Here is a 21,760-nt window from a genome sequence, read left to right on the forward strand (position 1 = left end):
TTAGTGGATTTCCTGAAAACTGAAAGAGACCAAGCAAAAATCAATGACTCTATGAGACTACAAGAAATATTACAACAAAATCAAAAGATTTTTTAAAATGAAGAAATGTAAGATATCTGATATAAAAAATAACTGACCTGGAAAACAGGTCAAGGAGAGATTACTTGAAAATCACTGGCCTATCTGAAAACCATGATTTTAAAAAAAGACCTGGATACCATATTTCAAGAAATTACAAATTAAACTTACCCAGATCTATTAGAATCAGAGGGCAAAGTAAAGATAGAAAAGATCCACTAATCACATCCTGAAAAGAACCCAAAAAGGAAAAGTCCCAAGAATGCCATAGCCAAAAGCCAGAGTTCCCACCTCAAAGAAAAATTACTACAAGCATCAAGAAAGGAGTTCAAGTACCAGAGAAATGCAGATAGGATCACATAAGATCCAGCATCTTCTACTAAACCAGAGATCTTGGGATACATCACTGCAAAAGGCAAAAGAGATAAACTTACAACCAAGAATAAACTTACCTAGTAAAGCTGAGTATTAATCGTATGGAGGAAAATGGATCTTTAATGGAATAAAGTAGTGGTGTCAAACTCTAATAGAAATGCGGACCATTCATTTATACACAAGGCTCACTGTGGGCCGCATATTGACTTAGTTTTAAAATTTAATACTAAAGCATAGTATTACTTATTTTGTTGTATTTTTACTTATATCGTTAAATATTTTCCAGTTATACTTTAATCTGGTTCAAACCACACTCAGGAGTATTGTAGTCTGTGTAAGGTTCCTGGGCTGCATGTTTGACCCCTCTAGAATAGAGGTCTTTTTAAGCATTCCCTATTAAAAGACCAGAGCCATGTAGGAACTTTAAAATATATGCACAAGAGAATTTATCTTAAATTCTGGCCAATTGGCCAGAAATGAATGATGATGTAGTGCTAACATTGGAATAGGGGGAGAAGAAACAAGTTTGCTACAATACTTTAATGTCTTCAAAGAGAATGAGGAAGTTAAATTAGCAAAACAAAGACCCTTAAGGTATATTGTTTCTGTTCTAAAGGTTTGAAGAGGAGAAAGAGAAGGGAAGGTAAAAGGAATAATATACTAGTGTAAGAAGAATGAAGACATGGTAGAATTAGCTATTTCTCATAATTGAGATATACAAGAAGGAAAGGGAGGCATAAGTATCAAATGAACCACACTTATCTGAAATGGACAAAGAAGGGTTGAACACATACACTCACAGAGTTTAGGGTAGAAATACTCAAATTCAAAATGGAAACAATTAAGAATTTGGAGATCCACAATCCTCCCAAAGAGCTAAGAGAGAAGGTAACACTGGGAGGGAATAATCAGGGGCAAAACAAACATCCTGATCCCACAGATAGGATTAAAAGGGGGAAAAAAAAAGAAAAGCACAGAACTCGAATTTAAGGGTTTGCTTTAGATCGCCTCTTACACAACTGAAAAATGCCTGAATAAATTGTGGTTTATGAGTGGAATGGAATATTATTGTGCCATAAGAAATGATGAAACAGACAATTTCAGTGGATACTGAGTAGTATGATGAGATGCTGAGTGAAGTGAGAACCTGGAGACCAATTTATATAGAAACAACAGTGCTCCAAAGGAAAACAACTTTGAAAGACTTGGTAACTGAATAATGCAATGAGCAAGCATGACTCCAGAGGACCTATGACGAAGCATTACTCACCTTCTAACAGAGAAGCAATGGACACAAAGGGCAGAAAAAGACAGACATTTCGAGATACGGCCACTGCGTAGATTCATTTTGCTTGATAATGTTTATTTTTTGTAAGGGTTTTTTTTTTTCTTTTTCTCAGTTTTTAATTGAGAAGGAGGATTTAGCAATAGTGATGGCAAAAAAAAGGGTCACTAAAACATTGAAAATCAAAAAAAAACTCCCCATTCCCCAAATAGAAGAAAATGAGATGAGAGGAAGGAAAAGCACCATGTATAGATGGCCTTTTCAAGGAGTTTAGCTAAGAAAGAAAGTACGTTGCAGTGATGGTAGAGTCTAATACAGAGGTGGAGTTGGGCATTAAGGATGGGGAAAACTTGGCCATGTTTGTAGGCAGCAGGGAAGGAACAAGTAGGAAGGATTAAGCATTTCTGTAATGTCTACTACATGCCAGGCATTGAGCTAAATGCTTTTTAAATATATTTCATTTGTTCCTGGCAACAACCCTGTGAGGTAGATGCTGTTATTTCCCTCATTTTACAGGTGAGGAAACTGAGGCAAATAGTTACGTGACTTGCTCAGAGTCATGCAGTTAGTGTCAGAGATCAGGTTTGAATTCAGGTCTTCCTAACCCCAGGCCCAGAGTTCTCTCTCCTGTACCACCCTGGGCCTCATAGAGGGGAGCTTAAAGAGTGGGATGATAATGGGGACAGTCTACTGGAAGAAGATGGGAGAGGATGGACTCCAGGGTGCTTTACATACCTAGGCTAGTTTTGACAAAGGTCTACCTCTGCATCAGAGACTAGAATTAAAGAGAAACTAATGGAGGATAATGACATGATAGTGTTAGATGAGGAAGAAGAGTTACATTATGAGAAGGAAGGGAAAAGAGGGAGCTCATGGCAAATAATCCTGATTTCCTCAGGAATGTGTGAGGTAAAGACTTCAGTGGAGAAGGTGGAAAGAGAAGGTTTGTGGGAGGCTTAAGGAGAAAAGAGAAGGTTTGGAACGTTAATGTTTATAAATGAATGACCAAACTAATATCTCAAAGAATTTTAGGTTTTCAAACTTCTGGAATCTGAGATGTTAAAGGGAATTCAAATTGATGCTGTCTTTTGCATAGCATATTCAGTGGCTAAATCAGAATGCTGGTGGTGTTTTCTTCTATACCACTGACTTAAAGCACAGCTTGAATGCCTTTTTGGGTCTTGGTTCCTTGTTTATGAGATAACATGTGTAAATAAGGTAAAAACCAGTCAACCAAGTGTTTTCCACTTAATTTTCTCAGAAATGCTTTATGAATTCTTCTCATTTTTCATGTACTCTGCAAAAAGCCTCCATTGACAAAATGGAGACCATACCCTAACCACTATCTAATTCCACTAAAGCAACTCACACTTTTCACAAAAGAATGTGGAAATGTTCATGTGCTACATAATGAATGTCTATATTATCATTAGTGAATATGTATGTCTGCAATTTTATGTTTTCTCACTATGTCGTATAAGCAGTGTCGGATTGCCTTTTCTGGTATTTGGGCATTTGTCCAGTAGCCAGACCGTACCGGGTTGTATGGTGGAGTGATTTGGGTGTTTGGGAGTATCACTGGCAGCACCACTGTCCTTGCAAATGTTATTGGCATTTGCTTCAGTCACGGTAGGAAGTTTCAGAAGCATCATGAATGGGAAGGTCAGTCATATATTTCATCTTTTTAAAAAAATTAATATTTCTAAGACAGTAAACTTCAATATAATAACACTACCTGACAATAGGTTACTTCTTCAGGGAGGTACAATATTTCAAAAGCCATGCCCTTTTCTTTGAATGGGATCATGGTGTAGTAGAAAGAGCCCTAGTCAAGAAGCTGGGGATCTTGATTCGAGGCCAAGGTCTGCTACTATCTAGCAGTGGAAACTTAGGTAAATCACTTCCCCTCTAAGACCTTCCAATGGCTATCTATAAAAAGAGGGGACCATGCTAGATAAAGATCCTTCCAGTTCTTAAATTCAATGATTCTCTATCTCAGTTGCTCCAAAGTAGAATTTCAAACTCATACTGATGATTTTAGTTTTTAAAAAAAGGTAGTCGATTGTACAAAAACACTTAAGGTTCTGGACTTTGTATGTACTTCAAACCATCTTTTCAGTGCACGTATTTATTTTAACTACATGATGTCCATTTTCTCAGTAGCACAAAGTAGTTATCAAGTAGGCTTCTTCATAACCTTGAGAAGAACTAATAAAGAGAAAGCCTATTGCGCCATGCTCTATGCTGGATATCTATGGCTACAATCTAATTCTGAATCATCATTGTCCCGAGAATGCCACATGTCAGGTTTTAATTTGAACATCCCCCAAATTTCAGTCTCCTTTTAAATGTCCCCAAAGGGTTGGAATATAGCCTCAGGAATGCCTTTTAATGCAAGAAAGTTGAGTGAATAAGTGTCACCATCAGTTGTGCCCCTGTGTGTGTGTTGAATTAGGAAAAGAGAATGAGTAGAGAGACTCTTCATCCATCTAGTAGCAGTTCCCAGCAGAGCATTCAGGGCGGGCCACTACAAGTTATCAGCCCCAGAAGGATTCTCATGTAAATACTTTAACTCAGAACTAAATCTTTTCCTATCAGATTACTGGAGTGAAAGTGATCATGATGATGCTGAAGGCTCTTTGACCTTGAGACTAGAAGGTGCCATGGCTCTCAATGATGTCAGTGTTGGTCATCGACCATCCTCAGTAAGTACTAAATGTCATGTCTTGAAACAAGGTCCCAGTAGCCAAGTGTGGACAACCTGTTCTCAATGTATTTGAAATGTTTTGGGTTTTTCCTTTTGGAAGGCAGAGTCTCATGCACCTCAGGATAGATCTCCTTAGTGGAAAATGATACCATCGGTTCCAGCCGACCAAAAGATAGAAGCCAGTTGGCAAACTAAAGCAAGGACATATCTGAGCCATGGAGGAAAAGGTGAAGAGAGCGGTCTAGGGACCTGTTTCTTCCTTACTTTGTCCCACAAAGCTAGAGTGGAGATTTTTCCACATGTGTATTTTTCAAATATATAATACTAATGTTGAAAGGATCTCAACAAAATTGTCCAGGAATAAACAAATGCATTTCCAAGAAGCTATTTGAAATGAAACCATGGGACTTCATTTCAAATCCTATTCTCATTTGTTTAAAACAAAAATTAATTTGTAAAACTATAGCAAAAACATTTTAAGATAAATTTTTATTTTTGTTCTTCCCATCACTTTAAAAAAAAGAGCATTAAAATATGATGTCTGAAAGAAGCTCCTGCCAAATTAAAAAGAGCTGCTAAAGTATGGCTATGGAAGATTGGCTTGTAAATGCAGATAGGACTGTTCTCCATTTTTCTTTCAGATTTTTCTCCAGGGTAAATGACATGATCCTCATGCAAGCAGAACCAAAGGCAGAATGACTGAGGCAACAACATCACATGGGGGAAGTTCAGCCTGATTTTCACCCATGTGATGCTGTCTTATCAACTGGGACACAGGTTAAACCCCTCCCTTTGTATTTTTCTGATTTTTTGCCTCTTTGTTTTTTAATGAAGATGGTGCATTAGCTGAGCACAATGTGTTGGGGGTTTTTTAAACCTGTTTTGGTTCTGCAGCACCCTATAGTTCTGGCAGCCTTTTTGTCCTTGCTTGTTTGACTTGAAAAATCTGGTCATTGAAGAAAAAGGAACAGTGGTTCTCACTTTCTTCTGGGCATGTCGATGTCTTTCTCAAGGCCCTCACTGGCTAGGAGCAAGCCTGGTTACTATATAGAATGTTCTGGTACTATCTCAAAGCAGTAAAGTCTGGGATGAAGGATGTATCAAAAATAAGAAGAGACCATTGGTAATTAATCGTGCTTATTATTGTAATTATTTCTCACTTGTGAAAAGTACAAAACCTGTTTTTCAAAAATATTTATGTAATATTTAATTCTATTGGTCATCCAACACTTTTCTACAGTCTTCTCTTATGATAGTATGTTATAATGTGATACTTGCATTTGCTTTTAGGGCACTTCTTCAAGTCCATTTCCAGAATCCAAACATCTTTCGAATCCATACTTGGAACCCCCACACCTTTCGACTGCATTCCTGGAACGCAAACACCATGCAAGCCAATTCCCAGAAGCAAAACACCACGCAAGTCCATACCTGGAACCACCACGTGGCCCAAGCCCATTCCCAGAAGCCAAACGTGGCCCAAGCCCATTCCCAGAAGCCAAACGTGGCCCAAGCCCATTCCTGGAACCAAAACGTGGCCCAAGTCCATTCCTGGAACCCAAACGAAGCGCAGGTCCATTCCTGGATCCCAAGCATGGCCCAAGTCCATTCCTGGAACACGCATATGGTGCCAATCCATTCCTGGATCCCACACTTGGCACAAATCCATTCCTGGAAACCAAACGTGGTGCTTGTGCATTCCCAGAAACCCAGCGGGGTGCCAGTGCACTCCCAGAGCCCAAACGAGGTGCAAGCATGTTCCTGGACCTCCAGCGCAGTGCTGGTCCTTTTCCAGATTCCAAACGGGGTGCAGGTCGGTTCCCAGAACCCCAACGTGGTGCCAGTCTATTCCCGGAACATGGTGCAAATCCATACCTGGAATCCAAACATGGTGCCAGTCCCTTCCGAGAAACCACTCACCGTGCTACAAGTCCCTTCCCAGAAATCAAACGTGGTGCAAGTCCCTTCATGGAATCCAAACCTGGTGCAAGTCCATACCTGGAATCCAAACACAGTGCCAGCCCATTCCTGGAGTCCAAACGTGGTGCAAGTCCATATTTGGAATCCAAACGTGGTGCCAGTCCATTCCCAGACCCCAAACGTGGTGCAAGTCCATACCTGGAATCCAAGCATAGCCCCGGTTTTTGCCTGGAATCCAAACATGGTCGGCACTTTTCAAGTGAGTCTACTTATTCTTATTCTTCTACCGAAGACCCTCGACAGGAAGCCACAGGAAGCAGGGATTCATCTAGCCACAGAAGGCTCCATGGGGAAAGGCGTTCCTGGCAAGACCTCATTGAGACACCACTGACAAGCTCGGGGCTTCATTTTCTCCAGACTGGTCCTATTGAAGATGATTATGTGTTCGGCCTCACTCTCGTGTCACCAGATAAGCGACGACAAGCAACCCTGCCAGCCCAGAAATACAACATCAATGACCAGGAAGGGCCTTTCCCACTGATTCCCTACCAGCAGGATCATGGGCCCCATGCAAGGCCCCAAAAGCAACGTAGTCAGAGTCTGCCTCGGAACAGAGATGTCAGGAGCAAAGGCCAAATGAAGGCATCAGAGTTAACAGACATAGAGGAAGACCAATTTCTCATTAAGAAACAAAGTAGTTTCGATGAGGAAGGTAAGATCTATTCATTTGAAAATAAGCCAGTTTTCCAGAAAGTGAATTTTCTTCAACAAATTTATTTTCTGACATCAGTTGGGGATCTAGCAATGTCCCTATTAGGATGGGAAAGTTCCTCTATGTTTCTGTAACCCAGCTTTCTTCAGGATCCTGTTCCTTAGTCATCTGTGGTCTTAAAACACCTCAGGATGGCAAAGCATGGACAAGCAAGAAGCATTTCTTTGAAGGGCATTATCAAGAGTGTGATGTCTTTAAGGCCATAGCCAAGCTCATTTTATTTCCTAATGTGCCCTTGCCAATGGGAGTAAAAGAAAATGTAATTTGCTTTTTGTAGGGCTTTGCTGAGCCTTTCTAAGGATTTCACTGAGGCTGAGACAGTGAAGGTTGAATCTTGTCTTTGCTACTTACTAGCTAGCTATATAACCTTAGACAAGACACTTAGCCTCTCTGGGCTTCAGCTGTGTCATCTAAAAAATGAGGCATGGGCAATGGACTAGATTTCTCTAAGTTCCCTTCTACCTCTAAATTTGCATGATCCTATATACACTTCAAAAAAATCTCTAATTTCATTGGTTTGTTTATTCCTTCAACCAATTCTAATCAGAACCCCTCAAAATATCTGACTTGAAGGCCATCAATTCAATCCCTCCCTGAACAAAAATACCTTTTAATGATTAATTTAATGATTTTATTCAACTAGTTTAGAAATACTACTTCATCTGGTATGTGTGTGAAGTTAATTCTTTGGACCCAATGTAAGTGTATTTGTCCATATTAAATTTCATCTTAGTTTCTGCACAATGTTCTATCAGTTTGAAATCTTTTGAGACCCTCATTTTGTCCTCCAATTCAATGCAATGGAATTTGACAATGATTTATTATGCATTTGCAATGCGAGGCACTATGCTAGGTGCTGAATATTCAAAGACAAAACCAAACAATACTTGTCCTCAAGGAACTTAGCATTAGCTCTCCCTCCTAGCTTTTTGTCAGCTGAAAGTTTTATGAGAAGTCATGTATGCTGTTATACAAGTTCCTGATAAAAATCTTTTTTAAACATTTTATTTAAAGTTTTGAGTTCCAAATTCTATCTCTCCCTCTCCTCCCCCCTCCTTGGGAGAGTAAATAATCAGATATAGTTTACACATGTGCAGTTATGTCAAACATTTCCATATTAGTCATTTTGTATAAGGAGATTCAAATTTTAAAAATGAAAGAAAGAAAGTAAAAAACAGCATGCTTCAGTCTGTATTCAGTCAATATCAGTTCTTTCTCTGGAGGCAGATAGTGTGCTTCATCATTATTCCTTTGGGATTGTCTTGTATTGCTGAGAATAGCTAAGTCATATTGCTGTGTACAACATTCTCCTGGTTCTGTTCACTTTACTATGCATCAGTTCATGTAAGTCTTTCCAGGTTTTTCCGAAATCATCCTGTTTGTCATTTCTTACATTCCATTACAATCATATACCACAGCTTCTTTAGCCATTCCCCAATTGATGGGCATCCCTTTGAGTTCCAATTCTTAGCCAACACAAAAAAGAGCTGCAATAAGAATTTTTGTACAAATAGGTCCTTTTACATTTTTAGATGTCTTTGGGATATAGGCCTAGCAGTAGTATTGCTACTTCAAAGGGCATACACAGTTTTGTAGCCCTTTGGGCATAGTTCCCAATTGCTCTCCAGAATGGTTGGATCAGTTCACAATTCCACCAATGGTGGGCATGCTGTAGATATTAATTTACCTAGGTGCTAGCAAAGGATTTGCTAAAGCTTCTCATGTTTTTCTTATGGACAAAATAGAGAGATGTGGGGTAAACAGGAGTAAAAATTAAGTGGGCTAAGAATTCGTTGACTGACCAAAGCCATTGAGTAACCATCAACAATTCAATTCATATTTGTAATAAAGTTCCCAAGTACAAGTGGTTCGGGGATCTTTCCTTGGTCCTCTGATGTTGAACAGATGACATGATTTAGAAGAGATATCCAGCACACCATATGTTAGAGTTAGAATCCAAAAAAAATTTGACAAAGTAAGAGTGAAGTCTGGTTTTTTTTTGGTATGGAGCTATGATTTTATCAGTGTAGGGAACTCCTAGTATGGAGACTCCCCTGATATGTAGGGTTCCCCCATATCCTATGTAAATTTGTATTTATCCCTATTTAATTTCATCTTACTAGATTTTGTCCAAGTCTTATACTTGATTTCAAAAAAATCAACCTCAGAAATACAAGATAGCAAGGCGTTGATAGAAAGAAGTTCATATGAAAAAAAGATCTGAATGAGGAAGCAGGATTAGTGCATTGCAAGCTTAATATGTGATCTCCTTGAGGGCAGAACCCAAATTTTTTACTTTCTTTGTATCCTCAGCACTTAACACAGTACCTGAAATATAGTAAATGATTGATGAATACCTGTTGACATGAAAGAAAGCTAATGCAGTTAGCTGCATTGAGAGAGATTCAGTGCAAAAGAGGTAATAGTTCAGTTGGACCACATCTCGACTATGTTTTTACTTCTGGGTGTCAGGTCTTAGGAAGGACATGGAAAAGCTTGAGCTCATTATAACCCAGATGGTGTAGGGCCTTTAATTCATGCCATACGAATATTGGTTAAAGAAACTGGGAGAGGCAGATGATAACAGCGGAAAGAGCTACATATTCTCTAAGTTCCCTTCCAGCTCCAAACCTGTGCTCCTATGATCCTGGGCTTAGCCTGAAGAAGGGAAAATTTAGGAGGAATATGATAGCAGTCTTTAAAGTTCCAAAAGGCATTCTTGTAGAATAGAAATTTACTTGTTCTATGAGGCTGAGAAAAAAGAGAAATTAGTACAGACAAAAATTTAGACTCCATATAAAGAAAAACTTCCCAATGATTAAAGCTGTCCAAAAGTGAAATGGACTGTATAAGCAGGAAGTAGGTTCCTTATTGGTAGAAGACTCAAAGCAACAGTTGGATGACTGTTATGTGTGAAGTTGAAGGCATTCTTGTTCATGTCAAAGTTGGACTTGATACCCCTGAGGTTCCTTCCTAATTGAGATGCTGGGATATCTATAGCCTTCCCTGGATCTAGTAGCCTGGTCAAAAAGGAATTAACCTAGTTCTGGAAGAAAGAATTCATAAGGCAACTTTTTGATAACTGCTTCCCTTTTATAGATATTCTTTGGCCTTTTCTTTTCATAATACATACAAGAATTTTGTCAGGAATCAAAGTCAAGCCCAATTCATTTTAATTCAAAAAGAATTTATTGGGCACCCACTACTCCAGTCCTCAAGGACCTTATGTTCTACAGGGTACAACATGTAAACAGGTCATATGAGTAAATATAAGATAAACCCAAGTAAATGCAAACACACAACTCTATCAGTGACAGATTCTACTCTCTTCTCTTTTATGAACATCAGGACAATTGTATTTCTCTAACCCTTTAGCTTCTCTAACATTTTCCTTGATCTTTCAAAGAGCAGTAGCAATGACTCACCAATTATCTGCCAGTTCTTTTAGTACTTTGGAACATAGTTTGTCTTCCTTTATTACTTTAATTTGTTCACTAAGGATAGCTAGATATGTTTTTACTATTTCATTACTTATCTTTTTATGCCATTACTAATCAACTCCCCATTAGTCATTTCTGTTGGGCTTTTGTACTCTAAAGGTCATTCTCCTTGGGAGAGAAAATGGAATTAAGAGTATCTGTGGTCCGTTATCATTTCCCCATCAATCCTATCCCTTCTTTGATCTTCCTCTTTTGCCCAATATAGTTTTTTTTTTAAATACACACTTTTTATGTTGTCCTTAGATTTCCTTACCTGATCAGTCTAAGCTGTAGCACTCTTGACAGTGTACACCACACTTTCATATCTGACTTCTTTTATCCATCTTTGCATCCATCTTCTGTACATGTTATTTTTAATTCTAAGTTGATGAGTTCCCTATGTCTCCACATCATTCTTTTCAGGCATGTTCCGCTTTTCCTCCTCATTGGATTGTTTTCCTCTGTATATTCAGAATTTCATTCCTCTTGAGTTGTCTATATAATTCTGCACAAGATCCTACTTATTCTTTCTCTGGATCCTTTGAAATATGCTCACCTGAAATCTAGAGTATATATCAGATTATGTGTGGCTGTCCTTTTCTTCTCCATCACAAATTCTAAGATGAAGAGAGATCATTTTCTCCCAATGCTCCCATCATCTCCACCCCAGAAATCACTGTGGCACAGTAGATAGAGTATTGGGCCTGGAATCAGGAAGATTTTAATTTAAATCCAGTCTTAGACACTTATTAGCCATGTGACCCTGGGTAAGTCATTTAACCCCTGTTTTCCTCAGTTTCCCCATTTATAAATGGAGATAATACTTGCACCTACCTCCCAGGGTTGATGTGAGGATCAAATGAAATAATAATTATAAAGCACTTAGCAGAGTGCCTGGCACAAAATAAACACTATATGAATGTTAATTATATTAGTAAAAGTAATTGTAGTGGGGAGGCTAGGTGGCACAATGAATAAATAGATCACCAGCCCTCGAGTCAGGAGGACCTGAGTTCAAATCCGGCCTCAGACACTTGACCCACTTACTAGCCGTGTGACCTTTGGCAAGTCACTTAACCCCAATTGCCCTGCCCTCCCCCCTCCAAAAAAGCAAAAAACAGTAATTATAGTAATAGCAATAGTATTTATTCCTCATTAGTAAATATCTGTTGACTTAGTGAGAATAATGTCTATAATAACAGTTCCCTCATTGGCTCTTTCATCTTTAAAAAAATGAAATTAAAATTAGGAAAGAGCCAAGATATTATTAGCTATTTTGATTTGGGCAGAGAGAGAAAACTCCATAAATTAAATCCCCCATCACTACTATGATAATCCCTTCACACCAGACTTGTGATATTTCTCAAACTCCTCCCCTTTTTACTTATTCCTCTTATCCAGATGATCATATATCTTGATAACAATATCACTTCTTTTCCTGCCTCTGTTGACCTTTACACGGTTGTTCTCCACCTCTCTGGTTCCTAGATTTTCTAAACTGAGTTTATCTTCATAATATGGAGTGTTATTCTGCTCTACCACATTTTAACCTACTCTACTCCTTTTCAATAAGGAAACTTTCCAGAGTCATATTCCAATCATGTGTCCCATTCCACCAAATCTCAGAAATATCTTGATGTCAAATTTGTTTTCTTGCTTTAATATCTTTAGTTCATCTGGTTTCTCACCCATACTCGCTGAAGTTATGAAGAGACATAGGAAGCCATGAATTTTATTGTTGACTCATTTAGTGGATTTTGTTTCCTGTCAGCTTGAAGAGATCATAAATTTATATCTAGAAAGTACCTGAGACATTATCTAGTTCAGCCACCTCATTTTATATATGAAGGAGCTAATGACCAGAGGGAAAATTACTTGCCCAGGCTTATACAGATAATAAGTGGCAGATCCAGGATTCAATTCCAAGTCAAAGGATCATAGATATAGACCTAGGAGGTATCTTGGAGACCATCTAGTCAAATTCCCTCTATTTATTGAGAAGGAAAGAGTCCAAAGAGAAGTTAAATGACTTGCCCAGGGTCACAAGGTAGTAATCATCAGAGATTTGATTTGAACCTAGGTCCTCTGATTCCAAATCCAGTATTCTTTCTGCCATATCTCTACTGCTATTCTTATTGTATTGTAGCTACTCTATATAACATCTAGTTTGGAAGGTAAACCTAGGCAGTTTTCTCCCTACTCCATCCTTCTAAGCTTTAAAACTCCCTAGATTTGTAAGACTCAAAGTAAATATATATATACACATATATATTTTACTAGCCTTTACTGGGAACGCTCAGTCCCTGGCCAAAAGCCTCTCTCTTCTTTATTGTAAACTATGGTCCCAAAATTTAAATTACTTTCTCAGATACTGTATATAGGAATTGGCTTTTCTCTTTCCAAACACCTTAAAACCTCAGTGAACAGCAGAGTTCATTTGAAGTGAACAGCTAAGTTTACTCAAATGAACACTTAGTACCTCCATGAACAGCTAAGTCCATTCAGATGACTACCTTAGTATTTCTGTGAACAGCTAAGTTCATTTGAACTATAGAGATGCCAGAGAGTTGAAATTAAGGTGTTCATTTTAGCCAATTTCACTCTTCATTTCCCAAATACCTTCATGTCTTAATAGTTTCATGACACCCTGTGATCAAAAAGAATTCCCCACCTATTGGTCATCCTTTAGGAGATAAAGTCTCTTTAAACTTAGGCTGTTCCTCATACAACAGAAACACAGTCTATCAGGCCTACCTTTTGTAGATTAACAAGATCTACCAGAGTTTGAACTTTGCTGAATTAGCCTTTGAGAAACCAGAATGATCTTCATGACTACAAATTGATTGTTCAATGGAGGACTAATTTCTGCAGCATAATTATAAATTGGAAATTGGTCATTTCCAAGAGGATTGTTTTTCACCACCACCAAATTGAACAGATATGATCTGAAACTAACTAATGATCATTTAAAAAGTATAAAGCTCTAATGATATAGGGATGCTGAGGTCTTGGATCCTGTATTCCTTTTGGGGATCTTTTAGTTAACTAAATGGATCAACTATTTGCCATACCTCAGTTTTTCCACCAATAAGACAGGAGTTTTATCCCCTCTATATGCTAACCTAAAAATGGGGTTCTTAATCTGGAGTCTGTGAACTTGGATGGGAAAAAAAATTACATTTTATTTCAATATAATTGGTTTCCTTAGTCTATGCATTTTATTTTATACATTTTAAAAAATTATTCTGAGTAAGGGTCTATAATTTCACCAGACTGCCAGAGGAGACCATGAACCCAAAAAGCTCTATTTTAAAGAATGAGTAAGATTATGAACCTGACCTTTTTGGTGAGAGGAGAGCATATTTTCTGTCTTCACCAAAACATTGGCACTCTAGTGGCTCATAAACAACTACAACTAATTCATACCTCAGGTATGAATTCTATGATTTTTATCCTGTTCAGTAATGGGATTAATATTTAAGTCAAATATGTTGGGCATTAAATCTAGAGTAGATCATAAAATGTCATAAAAAGAAAGGACCTTTAAGATCATCTAGTCCAATTCCCCAATTCTCAAAGAAGAAGTAGTTAAGGCTCAGAGAGGTTAAGCATTTTTCTTGTTTTCTCTTGTTTCAGTTTTTAAAAGGTATAAATTGCTGTTAGGAAATACAAAAATATTAGTAGTAATTTTAGCTTCCAGTTCTGTCTACAAGCCAGTTCCCTGGAACCATGGCATATATGTTTCTTAAAGGGAAGTCCATTAATTACTGAAGGAGAATTATTGCTGTCCAGAATCTGGTCTAATCCTTTCCTGAGGTGTGCAAGTGGAAAGACCATATTTAGTCATGTTGTGGTTTGCTTGTATTCCTAGGAAAATTTGACGCTTCTGGAAGTTCTTGATCAACAACCTTGGAGGCTGACATCATTTCTGTAACCACAGAAATAGTCTGGACTTCAAAGCTTACAGTACTGCCCAACAATGGAACTAAATCCACCTTTAAAAACAACATTTTTTCAATATTTGCTCTCTGTGCTTATAAAAACCTTTTAGTCTGTTAGCTGAGAATATCATCGATGAACTAAATATCACCCTTTTTGATGCATAGTAGAAACTAGATGGATCAATTCTTAAAGTAGCCATCGATGCAAACTTTTTTTCGCTACGACTTCGTATTTCTTCAATTTATTGACTGAGAATGGAAAATTTTTCTTATCCTAACACCAGGCCCCAGCATTATACACTGCAGTCTTTAAAAAAAACTTCTGAGATGCAAGTATTCTGAACTAAATATTGTCTTTGATTTTTATATCGTCGATGTGTTTTTTGCCAGTCCTTGTCACTGGGAGGATGACTATATTCTTTCTTTATGTCATCACTAATCCCTCAGACTGGCATTGTGTTTCAATTTCGACAATATATGTGTGGCTGAAATTCTTATCTATCGGGGTCCTTAATTTTCCAAACCAAAATTTTTCTGCATGGAGGTAAAAAGAACTTGTGAACTGTATTTCAGAAAATGCAAAGGAAAAAAGCGATAGTTCTGATGGGTTACAAGAACTGTACAGGTCTTTGGAAAAAGTCAGTTTGTCAGCCTTTGGAGAACATCGTCCTTCTACTAAGCAAGAATTCAGGAGGTCTTTTATAAAGCGAAGCAATGATCCATTTATCAATCAAAAACTTCATCACATCCGAGCGCTCAGGAGTACTTTAAAAGTAAGTCATCTTCTCTGTTTTTCTACTGTGAAAGCATAGAATTATAATCTCTAAAATTTTACAATTTACAAATCATACACTGTGGAAATCAAGGTAAATATAAGAAAGCACGAGATTTAGTGTCAAGTTAAAGATGACACAAAGAATTTACAAATAGGCATTAGTTAATAAAGCTCCTAAAGTTTGAGGGGGAGGGGAACCAACCAGTTATCATGATTTTCATTAACTAATCTTATTGGCACTGTCATCTAATGATAGGGTAGAATTGACTTGTAAGGTATTTTTTTTTAAGTAATCGGGGTTAAGTAACTTGCTTAAAAGGTTACACGGCCAGTTATTTCTGGGTGTGGTGCTGAGTATCTGAGCCCAGATTTGATCCCCAGGTCATCCCGACACTGGAGCCCGTGCTCTTACTCACTGAGCCACCTGGCCGCCCCTACTTGTAAGGTATTTATTGTTTTATTTCCAGTAGAACCCCGTGTTGGCTGATGAAAGTGTATGAGGTGAGGAAATGTAAGAGAGAGATGACATTTTGTCTTTTTGGTAGAGGTATATTGTATCTTTCCTCAACACAAAGTAAATAAAGAGTAACATGTAATATAACACATTTCCTAGTCCTGACATTCTATGTCTTTTTGACATTGGACAGGCAAAAGAAAGAGACCTAAAAATTATCGACAGCCTTCTGGATGATCCTGACTTTACAGCAGAAAGCTTCAGAGAGTGGAAGGAAAGGAATCATGAGTTTTTCATGGACATTTGTGAGTACAGTGCTACTCTGACCTCTCCAATTGTGACCTCTGAACCTCTGCACTCACAACAGAACCCAATCATACATTTCTGAAACATACATTTAACAAAAACTGACTATTAAGTTGCCATAGAAAATCCATTATGACAAACACTCTAAGATATGTAGATAGCACACCAAGAAGTTGACTAAGAGACTAGGTTCACAAGATTGCATGACCAAACAGTATTATTCTTTTGGGAATCAATTTTGTTTGCTCTTCTCAACCACAAAAAAAAATTGGTTCTGGATTTTAAAAAAAGATGCAGTGCAGAAGTGTACATTTATTGAAGTACTTTATTCAATTGATGTTCACATCAACAATGCCCCCCTAAAAAATCCTATACACTTAGGTAAAAGCCAATTACATAAACATATATTAAACTCCCACTATCAACGTACACTTTTATCCTTACTATAGATTATAAAACATTTGCTAGGAGCAGTTTCTGCACCATTGTTGCTTTTTACTGACTGAGTGACTAATTGACTGATTATGAACTATGACAAGGAAACTTGCAGAAGGGAGAGAGCAGGTGCCCAACCCAGCAGACCACAAGAACCAAATGACCAGGTTTCCTTTGAGGTCTACTGAGTTGTAGGACTAGCTCTCAATCCTCTTGTTGGAAAAACTTGCCACACAGGTAAGATCACAGCTCCAAGCCAGTTGGGTGGGATACCTATTCTAATATTCTACTTGACTGACATAGATTACTAAAAATTGACTGTATCTACCAATACAAAATATCCTACATTTCCAAAATGCTATAAGATATATGGTGTGACTACAAATAATGAGACTGAGTCCATAAACCACATATAAAAACCAGGCTTATTGCTTTCTAGTCATACTTTATACACTTATTTTTCCAAGTTACCTAGTCAAAATAACATGGCATAGGAACAAATATTAGGGTCATACTAACCTTTTAGGGTCTGGGCTTTAGTAGTAGTAATCTTAAGAAAATGAAAATGAACTGAACTTAATGAGAAAAATCAACCTAACTCCTGTATTGTGCCTTATGACATACGGTGCAAGGTTGATCATCTATGGCTTGTGGCAGGATTATGCCCAGTTAAGATTGCAAATTGGCCCTTGAGGAGGAGAGGGAGGATGGAGAGCCTTCTCCTCATCACCCATTCATGGTTCAGAGTATGATTACAAAGCCAGGGATTTGGCCAGGGGAAAAGCGGGAAGAAAGGTCAAAAGAGACCATCTTCCTCCTTCTCCCCAACTCTAACAAAAGTGTCCCAATTATGATAACTTTCCCTGAGACAAGAAGGTCGGAAGAAGTGCGGAGGGATTTCAAGTGTCCACACTTCAAAGTTGCCAGCCAATGATCTGGTAGACTACAGTTTCCAACCACGTGGTATGCACATGATTAGCATTCTATTAGTTACATTTTACCTTTTTGATACATAGAATTTTTAAAAATTAGGTGCCTGCCTTTAGGCGGAGCTTTCCTGTGCATGTGGAAGGGGGTGGCATGAAAGAGATTAAAGAGAGAATTAAAGGAAGGGTGGAACTGAAGTGGTCATGTAATTTAAACTATTTTAGCCAAAGGGTAAGTGAAAAGAGGGGGAAAAAATGACACTTGAGGATGGTGACTAATATAAAAACAATACATACAGGAAGTTTAGAGCTTGTGATTGAGTCATCTCGTCCTAGGTATTGTGCTCAGTTGCTCCAAAGCTTCCAAATTAGTAAAGTCATGAGGTTTGAATTGGATAAATAGGGAGCCAAATGTCAAAGACGGCCAGAGGAAATGATTTCCATTATTCAAGAAAATGTATGTGCTGAATTGAGATAATTAGAAGACATTGGATTTGTTGAATGAAATGTTCCTTGGTCAGAACTAAAACAAAATAAGTGTATCATAGACAGATTTTTATCTATCATCTAGACTTACATCACTGCCTATTTGAATCACTGGAAAAATTTTGAAAGAGGAATTACTGATAGAAAATACTCCTGACATTAATAAATGACTCTCTGAAACAAATTCAATCAGTGCTTAAAATATTAGTTCAAAACACCTATACTAAACTGAATTTAAGGAAGATTTAAAGAAACTTTTCCAGCAAAAATTTAGCCAAAATCAGAACTAAAATATTCTTTTTTTTAAAAAAAGGAAAAATAGAAATCTGAATGTATTTGCTATATCAATATTTAGTTAGTATTATACAGATTACAAAGAATAATGAGCCAGCTCTGCTCTTACCTTTCAATGATTCCTTTATATCAGACCCATGGAGGGTGTGGTATATATATATATATATATATATATATATGAATACATTTATAGTATTACACTTTTTAAAAATTAATATTCTCCTTGTACTATTATAAGGAAGAAAACCTAGTTAGAGAAGTACAGGAAGATATAAGGCACCAGTAAGTACTTTAATATGGTACTGCATATAGTATTGTGCATTAATAAGGAGGTAGATATTAATGAAAAAAATGATTAGTGCTTAATTAATGTAGTGAGCCATATTTTTCCCTTCCACATCACTAAGGGGAGGTTTGGAAGGGAGGAACATAAACCCTCTACCATGAATTGTATGTGAGGAAATAAATTATCCCATCTCAGAAGTTCACAACAGCCCCACCTTCCCCAAGTTATGAAATCAGCCTAAATAATAGTTTTTGTTTGTATTTAATTTCAAAGTCATATCACATACTGGCCAAGATAATTTGAAAAGTCATGAAATTTTTAGTTTGTAGCCCAGATTTTAAAGATCACAAAATTCACTTGGCCAAGAAATACTATGTTAACATTTGCTGAAATCTTTAAAAAGAATACAGGAGGATATTTTATTTCACTCCGATGTTAATAGAACAAAGCTAAAGAAAAACAAATCTGTTTCTTGAGAATACTAACAGTACAGCAACAGAACTATGAGAGTGGAGGAATAAAACCAAGTAATTGTAACCCTCATTTCAATCATTTGTTGTGATATTTCTTACTAGGTGTAGTGGGATTAAAACATAAGATCAATGTAAACTAGCCATAGCCTTAAAATCTTAGAATTCATTCACTTAGTTATCTTCTGATATTTATTTCTTTAAATCCCTTCACTGTTGTGTGCATAGAATCAGGATTTGGACTATTTGCCTAATGGACCATTATCCTCAAAAACCAATTTGGTTTTGGAAGAAAAACAATTAAGACAATATATAAAGCAAAATAGCTATTTTGGAATATTTTCATTACCTTTATCAATTGCATGGTCACCTAATGACACTTTTTCCAAGTCAGTCTTAGAAGTGACCAACCAAAAGAAGCCAAGTGATTTTGAAGGGTGAGAGGATAGGGAATGCAAGTGCCTTGTTTGTTCAGGAACTGATTGCAGAGCCAGCCACCGTATCTGACTTAGGTGTCAGCCCAGTGTCTGGGAAAGAGGGATGCAGAGAAAATGGAAACTCAATGGTAGCTTTTTAAATGGAAATACTATTATTCGATGGCTATATTTTATATCCTTCTTGTATTTTGAACACTATCATTTTAATAGAGTGATATGTTACAAAGATGCCTTAAATTCGTTGAACTTTAGCATTTTCTGCAAAATGATTTGCACATCTAGATGAACAACCCTCTACTTTCCCTGTCTAGAAGGGAACAAGTTGTGATAAAGACTACATTCAGTGCCTCCTGGGAAGTCCCCACCAAAAACCAGAGGTCTCTTCTAAATTTATATTTGGCAGCACTGAGGCTCCTCTATAGTTGGCCCTTGCAGAACCTAATGGGGGTACAGCCAGAGGAAGGAGGAACTTTTGCAGTGGGACTGAAGTAATTTACTCAACTGGGCCCATTGTTACCAAGGAGAGAACATGAGATAATTTAAAGTAACCAGAAACATTACCCTGTGACAGCTACACAGATTGCTATTGCTATATCTTGTTATTATCTCCTCCATTTATACAGTCCTCTCTTCCCTACAGTTTGTACCATATACTTAGGATGGTTAGTCCGTGCTCATATGAAAAAGTAGGGTAGAATTGAAGAAGTTGCCCATCTATAGATCTGCTTGCACTGTCAACAAGACAGTTATTAAGCCATTTGGTCAGAATGCTAGTTAACTAAACTGCATATGTAAATGAGAGCCTTATGCATGAGATGTTTTTATACCTGAATGTTTTAGAAACTACCTAATGAATATATTGTGAAGGAAAAGATTGACGAAGTAGTCACATGAAAGATCCACATTAAAAAATCAGTACTATTAGTCTTTGCATCTAGGTTTTCTTTTAAAATTCCTACTTAAGAGTTTTAAAATAAAAAAAAAACTTTTGAATCCCTAAGTAGTGAAGACTATCAAAATATCACCCCATATCTAAATGGCATGCAAAGTAAAATTTCTTCATCATCTTATTTCATATGTATTGAACCCCATGTTATATTTTTATCTGGGCAAAATACAAAAGGATCATTAAATGATAAATATTGATGATGACAGAAGACAAGATCCCTCTGCTCTAAAAAAAAATCCCTTTCTATCTCCAGTAAAAACTGAAACCTCACGGAGAAAAATAAAGTAAAACAGAATGATTTTGTCAGCTGCCACAAAGGACTGTGAACATTTTAGTGCCAAATGCCATATAATAAAAATTGTATGCATTATCTAATTTTCATTTCCTTTCTACTTTCTCATGAAGAGAGAAACGTTTAAGTAGTTTTCATAGGAATCTCAAGGTTTTTTCCCCACTTTTAAAATTTTATATGACATTTTTTCATCTAAAATATTACATGTAGCTTAGATCATCTAAGAAAATTAATAGTCACGTGCTACCAATGTTTTAGTCCTGTAATAATTATTTCATTAATTCAGTAAGTATTTCTAGAGTAAGACTCAAGTCCTCCCTCTTTGTACCTATATTGGAATAAAAAATATTTTTAAAAGAAGGTTAATTTTTCATATACATACTAGCATCTAAAGCAAAAGTTAATGTTACAATAAGCTATATTTGAAATTTTAATGACTGGTATTATGGATTTATCAACTAACTCACTAACAGCAAGGTAAATTTGTCAATAATAAAGACATTGACTATATTTCATCATTTTCCACAAACTTTTATAGCTTTTCTTAACATAGGCCCAAGTAGGAATAAATAAGCCTGAATTTGTAGATTTCTCAGACTGAGAATGATAATGAATGGTTTGCATATTCAAATATTATTGAATACTATGCAATTTGTGTTGATGCCAGTATATATGCAGTACCTAAGGGAAATTCGTAGTATGTGAGCAGAACGAATAAGTAAGGAACTATTATTGATTTAGAAATGCCCACAAAGTTACCTAATTTTAATGTATACTTTCCTCACAAATTTCATCTTTTTAATTTACCTATTCACACCTAAGGTCAAACAAGCTGTTTGTGTGTGTTGCAGTATTCAGTTTATTTCAAATAACTAACATTTCCATGTTTTGATTCTTTCGTTTCATTTATCACCAGTGGTGACTGGAAAACAAATCTTTCTTACGTAAATTCCAATTCTAGTCACTGCACCAAGGAACTCAGTGAAACCTGCTATGATGCATAGGCTTAGCATTCATTAAGGATTCCTTATTAAGAAGCCCAGTTTGAAAAAGAGAGAGAGAGAGAGAGAGAGAGAGAGAGAGAGAGAGAGAG

At 37.0% G+C, this 21,760-nt stretch overlaps 1 protein-coding gene across 1 annotated transcript in view; it reads left to right on the forward strand.

The window, feature by feature from the left end:
• The window catches only part of LOC138145738 (connector enhancer of kinase suppressor of ras 2-like), a 558,854-nt gene extending 544,338 nt beyond the window's left edge, over positions 1 to 14,516 (forward strand). The window contains exons 20-22 of the mRNA XM_069067369.1: positions 4,337 to 4,443; positions 5,736 to 7,077; positions 14,488 to 14,516. Coding sequence (XP_068923470.1) covers positions 4,337 to 4,443; positions 5,736 to 7,077; positions 14,488 to 14,516 — 1,478 coding nt within the window. The remainder of the gene's footprint in view (positions 1 to 4,336; positions 4,444 to 5,735; positions 7,078 to 14,487) is intronic.
• Positions 14,517 to 21,760: the final 7,244 nt, after the last annotated feature.

Source organism: Petaurus breviceps, unplaced genomic scaffold (assembly GCF_028583685.1).
Source record: "Petaurus breviceps papuanus isolate PSGF00001 unplaced genomic scaffold, PetGlider_PUasm1.0 90747, whole genome shotgun sequence".
NCBI classification, from domain to species: Eukaryota; Metazoa; Chordata; class Mammalia; order Diprotodontia; family Petauridae; genus Petaurus; species Petaurus breviceps.